Below are 9984 nucleotides of genomic sequence, written 5' to 3'. Positions count from 1 at the left end.
ATACATCCCTCATTTCTATATATTTTTTTTTGTGAGAAATGATATGTGTTTCTTTCCGAGAACGCCGGACTCTCTAAAATTGAATAAATTTGGATTATCCGAAATCCGCGACATATTTCGAATAGGAATTATATCCACCTTATCCGGAGCATATAAAGCCGCTCATGCATAAATTGTTGCGTCTTTATAGTCGCGAACTTTGGTATCCTTGAGAAAAAAAAAACTAAAATAAACTCTCCGTTTTTCCGGAAAACTTTTTTAACGAAAATTGCGGAAATTTGTATTCCCCTCAGAGACCGGAGCGGACCAGATTTTGCGATGTACTTTAAACGCGATTCAACCTCATATTCCCACTCGGACCGTTGCAATTTCGCGAAATAACTTTTTAATTATTCCATTAACCTGCGACAAAAATGAGACACTTTCGCCACCGGCTGAATCCGTATGTCCGGTATATGTGGAATCCGGTGGTAATGCCGGAAGGGGTTGTATCCTAATGGAAGCCACTATCTGGAATGAATGCGCGCCGTCCCTTTTTAGTAGGAGAAAGCCGACTGCTAATCCGCCACTATTTCCATCGATAATGGCCTCCCACCTGATAATAACATTAAATTCGCCGCATTCATAACAACAATTTACATTTTGGGATACGCAAAGGGTTTCCAAGTAAAACCTAATACCGTTTCATTGTTAATAAGGGAGGGTCTACCGTTGCCGCATTGTTTCCACCCCTGAATAGGGCTGTAAATGTTTGATGCGCTCTAATTAACTATAGAAAGTTTCTTCCTTTTTTTTAACAACTTTATATCGTCTAAACTGTATTTGCTATCCACTTAATTTCAACATTGAGTAAATAAAATTAAGCTTAACATTATTAATTGATATTATTTGAAACACTACAATTCAATTTTGTTTGATCTAAAATCAATTTAAATATTGTATAATTTATCAAAAGCTAAATTAATGATCATGTTCGTTTTAAAATATTTATAAAATATCTTTCTGATTCTTAGGGTATCAATGAAAGACGTAAAGCTTCGCGACGATGATTAATAGCCAAGCCAATCAAGCGGTTCAGTGATTTCCATTAATTTCGTTTTGTATAAGCCGCCCGTGTTGATGAGTATTTGTCTAGCAAGTTGGAAGGAAAAGTAAATGTTTATTCCGGCTGCGAAACCCTTCGAGCGCCGAAAACGGGCGAAGGGAGACGGATGGGGTGCGTTTGCGTTTGCGAAAGGGCGCGCGGAGGCGGTAAGATATTTTAATTTCCTCGGAGAGTGTATAAGGTATAGCCTTGCATGGTATGGTATGGTATAGAACGGTTGGAGTCCAATTGAATGTTTTCCAGTAATTCCGAAACCTAATTACGCGGAGGCCGTCGCTAAAGGGAGGTGTAAATAGAGCGTCGCACGTGAGGTTTGGGCGCCCTTTTGCGGGACTAACACCGCACTCGAGCCTCGCTCGTAATCAGATTAATCCCATAAAGTAATAATTTCCGACCATGTCGACAGCCTCGCGCCTAGACGTAGATAAAACTGCGAGCAATAATTTGCTTTGCCTTTCGACCCGAAAGCGAAAAATGAAAAGAAAACGACTGCAAGCGACGCTTCGAGCCAAAGGGAGACACGGAGCCTGCAGAAAGGAAAAGGGGGAGTTGGGGAGGATGGGTCCATTTTCCCATGAATTTTAGTGCTTGTATCTTGTGCCAGAAAACCACAATAGAAGCCAAGGGATGACATAAACCGGCCGACAAGAAACAACGTTTGTACTCGCAGGATATATTGCTCACGGTTTGGACTCTTTCATACTTTCCCTGTTATATAACAATTTCATTATCGGGCTGCTGATGTATTTCCTGTACGCTTCTTCATTAATTTCAGCAGGGCGACGGTTTCAGCAACAGTAAAAAAAAAACAACATCACGCCCATGGATTACTCTTTGTTTCTTTATACAGGGTGTTTTTATACAAACATTTTTTGTTACATTTATATTAAAATGAATTTTATAAGTAGATATGTATATACATTTTCCTAATGAATCTAAATTTCTACTAAAAAAAAATTGTCTGAGGAATCTGAAATTTTAGAAACACCCTGTATATATGATTTTGTGTATATCATTTTTTTTTAAGGGATTCAGAGAGTATCGATCGTGCGTAGGGGGTGTCAACTCGTTTCATGGGGGCTTTGGTGGCCGCAGCTCACCATCATATTTGTTGGTTTTGAATTAGTGCCCAGATAGCGGGTAAAGTAAATAACGGGGGGTGGTGGTGACGGCGGCGTTGTTGAAGTCCGTAACCGGCTGGAAGTATCTGGGATATATTAAATGGCATGAATATTTGAAGGGGGTTGAATCGCTTGATTTCGTTCCGCGTTTAAGTTCGCGATAAAATTGAAGCACCTCGGTATATTTCAAAAAGGAGGGAACACTGTATCGCCGTAATGCCATTTGGGAATAGCTTAAGCTCGCTCCGACGACCCGTTTGTCTGCATATCAAAAACACCAGCCCAGATACCTACAGTGATAACCTCTTACTTCTTACCCAACACGCAGAGCACTTCCCACCAAGTGTTGCACCCTTTTTGACGAAGCGGACAGAACTTTTGTTTTTCCGACTTTAATTTTCATTACCAAGAAGAATAGAATATCTATAAGTTTTAATTAAATCTTTGCAAAGCTATAGAGAAAGAGTGAGTGAGAGGAAGAGAGTAATAGAAAATTTTCCAACCACGACTTCCCCTAATTATATGCTTGCGGCTGGGCTTCCCGTCGATACTTTTCACGCCGCATCCCCATAAGATAATCCCGAACCGCGGTAGCTAATTAAGCGTCGACAGAATGGTACATTACTGCAAATTGCTTCCACGGATGGAGACAACTTCACAAATCGAAACACTGTTTAATTCAACCCTGCTAAAATATATCTATGTGTGATGATGCTTGTGTTTGTAGAGTGGTACTGCGGTAGTACTGTATTTCCCGAGAGCGCAGTCCCATTACTTTTCAGGGGTGCTTTAGAGGGTACGAGCATGTTGATTTAAGATTGCCCCCATCCGTCCCCGCAGTTAATATAATATTAATCGATTGGAGCCGATTCCATTACAGAAATCCTTACTTGCCTAATTAATAATAAGCACGGCACAAGTCAGCGAAACACAATCAATAATTCATGGTGCAACGTCCCCCGTCGCACATAAAATTATTCGCTAATTAAAATTAACAGCCGTCGGGCCAGGCGCATCCACCGCAAGCACAGCCATAACAAAATACCTGATCTGCACAACTTCACTTACTAAACACAATTCATTCAAACGTCCAATGAATTTAACACAATTATTATATAACACAATTTATTAATTTTTGATTATTTTTAATTCTTTAATGCTTTTATATCAACCTTGAATAAAATTATTATAAAATATTTTGTTGTAAATAAATGAATTTTTTTGGGTTTTTCTTTGATTTTTTTAATCAATTCAAACCCAATTTATTATTGAATAAATATATTATTTTTTTTCATTTATAGAAATTTCTCTTGTAAGGTATTCAGCATAACTGCATTACAAAGCAAATGCATTGAAAGTAAATTTAATTAACTCAATTTTATAGAAATTTGAAGTGAAAAGAAGGCACGTAACAAAAGAGCGTTTTGTTTGCGAGTAAAAAAGAGCAATGCTAAATAAAAATTTCACTGGAATTCCTGAAATTCGGTGAAACAATACGCACCAATAATTTATTTTAGAATTCTATTGATAAACACAATGATTCAAAGCAGAAATGCAAAATATGTCATAATATCAAAAACATTTGCATTTCATTGTATGTATACCTGTGCGTATACGAGTATTTGTGATGCCCCAGAGGGATGAGGGGACGAAGGATGGCCTGCATCAAAGGGTTGCACGGTATGCACCCCATGCCATCACCCATCCCCTTTAGCCCAAAACTTTGATGAACGCAATTCATAACCTTGGCCATTCTACTATCCCAACCACCGAAATGAATAATAATAAAAAAAAAGATTTATGCATTAATTGCAAATTACGAATGCAAATATGCTAAAATGGGCAGCCATGAAAATCGCACTGTTTAAAATTTGAATTGATTCAAATGCACGCAACGCATCGGCTAAGTTCCGCATGATTGGAAAAATTGTTTCTGAAAAAGCAAAATAACGGCGTATATATACATATATACGATATAATATGTTGGAAAATGAAAATATGCAACGAAACGGAGCGGAATCGGTAAACGCTTTGAAACATTTCAAAGGCAACAGTTAAAATACTCATCTTCAGATATCTATCATATCCATGATAATAAAATATAGATATTTTATATAAATACAAAGGCATTATATAAATGTTTAAATATGATTTATAAATTAAATAAAAAAAATGTGTAAATTGTTTCTTAATATTCATGTTATATTACGAAAAGTTGATGAAAAATTGATAGATCATTGTATTATATCGATTACTCATAATCGTCGCAAATTATATAAAATTTCATTGGAAACATTAAAATGAAAATGTCTCTTTCTTATGGCACGTCAAATTTCATTAAGAAATTAATAGAATAACATTAATATTGAACATAAAATTTAATGATATTAGGCTATTATTATATGATCATATTTCAGATATATTAATCATCAATAATGTTATTTTCTTTTTATTTTTCCATTTTGAAGACTTTGTGACTAATGACAATCCTTTTTATTTACAATCTATTTTATAATAAAAACATTCAGTAAATGATCAACCGGTTGACAAATATTAATTGGACATCGCCCTTTGGCTCTTATCCTTTACTTATTGATTATTTATTGAAACTCAATGGTAGATCCAGTGGCTAAAGTCGCTTCAGTCGCTAAACTATTATCAAGAAGATTGACAACCCATACGTTTGGTTAATCTTAATAATCTAAAGATGAGTAACAATTAATCAATTATAGAATATAATCCTTATTTGGTGGAAAAATATTCATATATTTAAAACATGATAATTTAATTTTTAATTAAAAGCAATGCATTTAAATAATAATAGCTTTGCATGATTTCGTTAATTTATTAAACAACGTGATTTGTAAATTCAGTTAAATTATAGCAAATATAATAATATTGCATGTGCAAATTGATCTCAACATTGTGTTTAAATTGATGAATTTGCCCGAATCCATTGCAGCATCGTTATTTTATTGGAAATAAACGAACATCAAATATAAAACAACAAAAATACACTAATTGGTTTTGTATATATATTCAATTAGATTTGGATATAATGTATATTATGGTAATGGTTTAAAAGTGATAAATATAAGTTGTCTTCCCTTGACTGGTGTGTTTCTCTTTAGGTGAAAAAAATTGCGGACCCAAAGATATTTCCGCTTACCAGGGGGGGTTTTACTAAGTAATCGAAAATAGTACGGAAAGTGAGAGTGTGTTTTGTTTACCTTTGAAGGACTGCAATTGTTGGGATGAAGGTTGGTTGCTGCCATCGGTGGCGCGAAGCTTGGCACCGAGAACGGTACGAACAACATCGGTGTTGCTGATGTTGCGTTCGACACTTGCGGCAGATTGTCGACGTTCGTGTTGCTGGTCGCGTCGCGACAACTGCAGGATGTGACCACTTGGACTGGTGGTAAAGCTCGCTGATTGGTGTTAATCACTTGTTGTTGCTGTGGCTGCGGCTGCAGGACTACTGGCGGCGGTTGGGGTTGTTGTTGTTGTTGTTGCTGATGCTGGTGGTGCTGCTGTTGCAGGATGGGTTGCGGCGGTGGATGTTGGTGTTGGTACTGCTGGATGGGGTGGGATTGCGGATAGGGCTGAGTCCTGGTAGCATTAGTTAACCGGGAGCGAATGGGACCACCTCCAGTCTGATTGCAAACCGTCGTCGATGGTGAAGACGTCGAGGGGCTTGGGGCTCGTCGCGGCTTCCACACCGCGCACGGGTACACGCCGACAAGGCTGTAACCCACGAGGACCGGTGATGAAGCCAAGGCAATTGTTTACGTTCAACCGGTCTCAAGGAAACAGCGTCTGAGCTCAGCGGCTTTAGCGGTTTCAGCGAGTTCCTGTCGTGATCGAGCGTTAAGGTTTACGCTCCGCGATCATTGCAAAACTCCAGAAGAAGTAACCCGATATTTTTTGAATTTTCAGTTTTCGAAAATCGCCGCACTGTGGACTACGCGCTCGTGTCACGTGCACAGGTGGCGCGCAGGTCGAACCGGAAACGGAAGAGCGGGAGCTTTTGAATTCGCTACGGACGCGTTTCCGCCGCTCTCTGCAGACTGCTGGTCCGTCTCTGGGGCGCAGTATTGCTGTATGTCGCTTCTGTCGCGGTAAGGATTTTTCAAGGCAGCAGGGCGCGATTCTGTTCGCAGCCGCCGGATAAATAAGCAGCTACAGAACAGGTCGGACGGCGGAGGCCGGAGGCCGGAGGCGGCAACGCGCGCTCTCTGGGATGAGCGCGGCGGGCGTGTCGTGTTGCAGGCACACTCGCACCCTCTCGCTCACTCTCACCCTCTCACATTCACCAACTCCTTCCCTCTTTCTCGCCTTCCCTTTTCCTCCCTCTTCTCTTCTCTCTTTCTCTCGCCCTCTCACCCCGAAAGCCAGCGCGCAATCAATGAAATATATACACACGCTATACACATAGCCGTATCCTCAGGACTATAGCGCTGTACACTGTGCAGAGGACGTCTTGGATACCCGCAGGAGCTAAGTTGAAGCCTAGCAGGCCGTGCGAAGTTTGCCCGCCAAACGAAGTTCATTTCCGCGCTGCGAGCGCCGACCGCAGCGAAAGTCCGTGCGTCGCTCGTGTCTGCAACAGAAACAACACCAACACCAACAACAGCAAACAAGCAGAGCAAGCAAACAAACATGCAACAATCCAACAAATGTGCTGGACTATCGACCACCACCCCCACAGCATCCGCCTAACGACAATGCGACATCTTCCACGTGCTACTCTATCTCCCCTACCGCCCCCAGCACAAAGTAATCTTATATCCAAATAAGTATCCGAAGACCACCATCCGCAAACAAAGACAAAGCCAAATTCACTTCAAATTCGATCGCATTCGACACATAAAAAGAACTATTTCCCATAATTGTGTTAACTTTCAATTACTTCAATAAAAATATTATACATATTACATTTAAATTATGACAAATACTAAATATTTAACAAGTTTATTTATCTAATTTTATAGTGTTTTACAAAAAATAGAATCAAATTATAAGTGTATTATTATATTAAATAAATCAAAAAGAATATTTTTGTATGGTTGAAATAATTTGTGATAAAATTTATTTTATAAGAAAAGTAACTTTCATCTGAATTCCCTACAGATGCATTCCTTAATTATCCAAAATTGCGGTGGAATCCAACGTTGGATGTCTGAAATGCTATTAAGTCTACGTGACGGAGAGCACTTCGTCCTTCGAGATTGCGGTTAACTGATTCGCCGAAGAAAAGTAATTTCTATTTGCGGGAGCAAAGGTATGACAGAGGCAGTCATTACGGCGACATTCCAAACGGCGCATCGAGATTGTTACGCTCATTTGAGGCTCATTTTCCTCTTCATTTCATTGTGAACAAAATGGTTCGACGGTTGCGAACCTCACCAACCGCCTTCTCCGCCTCCCGCATTCCGTGACAACTTCTTTAGAAGGTGCATAAATCACGTGAGATGCTCGAGCTGAAACGTTACTTCTGGCAATTCCGTTCTCCCCCCAACCATCGCAGCACCTACACACACCCCTACAGTAGAACGGATATGGGGTGCGGGCGCGAGCGGAGCGGAGGGTGTGCACCTCGTATATTCGCACACTCGCTGAACGGGCGGACCCCAGACGGTTTCCCGAATATAATATGTATTTTATTAAAATTGGAAAATCGCAAGAGAGCAACGACGAATGTGCGAAGCGGTTCTTTTCGATGCTGTTAAATTAATAAAGGCACACGTAAATTGTCGGGGTGAATGTGCGTCTTATACTTGGATTACAGTTTCCGAAATCTCTTACCAGTTGAGTGCGGATTTGGAAAATAAAATTTTCTAAGGATTACGAATTGCTTTAGTATTTCAATGTATGAGACTGATTCAATGAGAAATACTGTATTTTATACCTACGTTTACAAATCTACAAGTTATGTAACTTTAAGTAATTAATGTAATGTTTGATGCGAATAATTTTGAAATAAAATAAGGCGTGAAAATTGTAACTCTGGTTGGATTTTAATTTATATTTGCATGAAATATATGCATAAATGTGTATACGTTAAAGCGGTGAGTGTGGGTGAGGTAGTTTAGGGATTCAATCTGAGGCAGTTCGAGTTCGAGGCGCAAATTGCAAATTAGATTTAGTGATTTGGTTTTTGCGTCAAAGTTAACGCCAGGCGGCAGGAATTGGGGCTGGTTTTAATGAGATATTAAATGTTGAAGCGCAATTGATTCAATGAGCTCAACGTTCGTTTAAAGCTGGCAATAATTAGCGCGCGCCGCCCCCACGCGGCCTGAGTTATTTATATTATAATTAAGTTAGCAGAGTAATGTTGGCCGTTTAAAGAATGAAATGCAGGAATAAGGGCGAAGCGATGCAAAGCGAAATGAAAATATAGAAGGATGGAAAATGGAAGGGAGTCACAAAGGGAAGACACCCTCCGGCAAATCGAATAAACAATGCGAATATGTATTGCATTAAGAAATGCAATCCTGGGACTTTCCGTGGAGAACCGGCGGGAGGGAGGGAGGTAGAGGGATCGACAAACAAAATGAATAAACAAAAACGGGATTACGGACTGAGCCTCGAGCAACCTTCTTCATCTGCCCTCTGCAATGCTGCAGGGAGGATGGGAGGCCCTTAAGCAAATAGCATTCCAGGCCCAGTCGTCCGAGGACATTTCTCCTATTCCTGCAGTACGGTATACCTATATAAACATATGTGTCTTACATGCGAAGGTGGGAGGATGCTCATGCTCGCAGGAAGGAAAGTTTTTGGTGGATAGACTAGAGTTTGGTCACGACCCGTCTATACCACTCCAGAGTCTGGCTTCGGACCTGTATAAACATACTGACCACAGGCGCGCCGATGGAGAAAATTGGCAAACTTAATCGATGGACCATCCTGAACGCTCTATTGCTTTTAAGACAATATCCACATACACGCACGCATACATACACACACTAAAGAACACTTTATATAACAAACAGCCGCATTACAGCGACGCTTTCAGATAGAAAGAGAATGAGTTCAGTTCAAAATAAAGATCCTCTTAAGGACAATAAAATTTCACACACGGATAACTCAATCTCTCAGTCCTCATCTTATAAATAAATGTTAATTATAGAAAGTTATTATTTAACAGAAAATTAGTTATTATAGCACGAAAAAAATATTGGTTTTCCTTTTAATTAATTATAAACAAAAATAATAAACTAAAACTTGCATCTTATCGAGATATAGCCGGATGGTAAAGTAACTCACAACATTGCAAACCTCTGAACACCAGGGTGAACACCTGCGATAAGAAACATCAGCGTTTTAATTGAACACTTGCGTGAACACCTGCATGAACATCTGTGTTTTTATTGAACCTGCGACAAGAAACACCTGCGTTTAATTGAACAACTGCATGAACATATGTGTTTTTATTGAACACCTGCAATAAGAAACACCTGCGTTTAATTGAACATCTGTGTTTGTATTGAAAACCTGCGACAAGAAACACCTGCGTTTAATTCAGCGTTTTCCAAACTGAGAGGCGCGCCTCCCTGGGAAGGTGAAATTCGAACGTTCGAAAAAGCAGTGTTTTCACATTTCATTGATTTACTCGAAAACTATAATAGATATAATGAATCCATTATATGCATATGAAAGCTGAATGTTTGGGGCATGTAGCAAGTATCGATATATTACTGTGGTTTTAGTTGTTTGGCTGTAATTCGTGTTCAAAGTTTAAAAAATGCTAGAAAAAGC

At 39.5% G+C, this 9984-nt stretch overlaps 1 protein-coding gene across 3 annotated transcripts in view; it reads right to left on the bottom strand.

Moving 5' to 3' along the window:
• The window catches only part of LOC108559227 (nucleolysin TIA-1), a 92342-nt gene extending 85959 nt beyond the window's left edge, over positions 1-6383 (bottom strand). For all 3 annotated transcript variants that reach the window (XM_017916436.1, XM_017916434.1, XM_017916435.1), the window contains exon 1: positions 5457-6383. In XM_017916436.1, the coding sequence (XP_017771925.1) occupies positions 5457-5543 (87 nt within the window). In that variant the 5' untranslated portion in view covers positions 5544-6383. The remainder of the gene's footprint in view (positions 1-5456) is intronic.
• Between the last annotated feature and the right edge of the window lie 3601 nt (positions 6384-9984).

The sequence above is a fragment of the Nicrophorus vespilloides genome, unplaced genomic scaffold, assembly GCF_001412225.1.
Source record: "Nicrophorus vespilloides isolate i.1.1-1 unplaced genomic scaffold, Nicve_v1.0, whole genome shotgun sequence".
Lineage (NCBI taxonomy): Eukaryota > Metazoa > Arthropoda > Insecta > Coleoptera > Silphidae > Nicrophorus > Nicrophorus vespilloides.
Note: the sequence above shows the minus strand (reverse complement) of the source record. Positions and strands in the feature narration are given on the sequence as shown.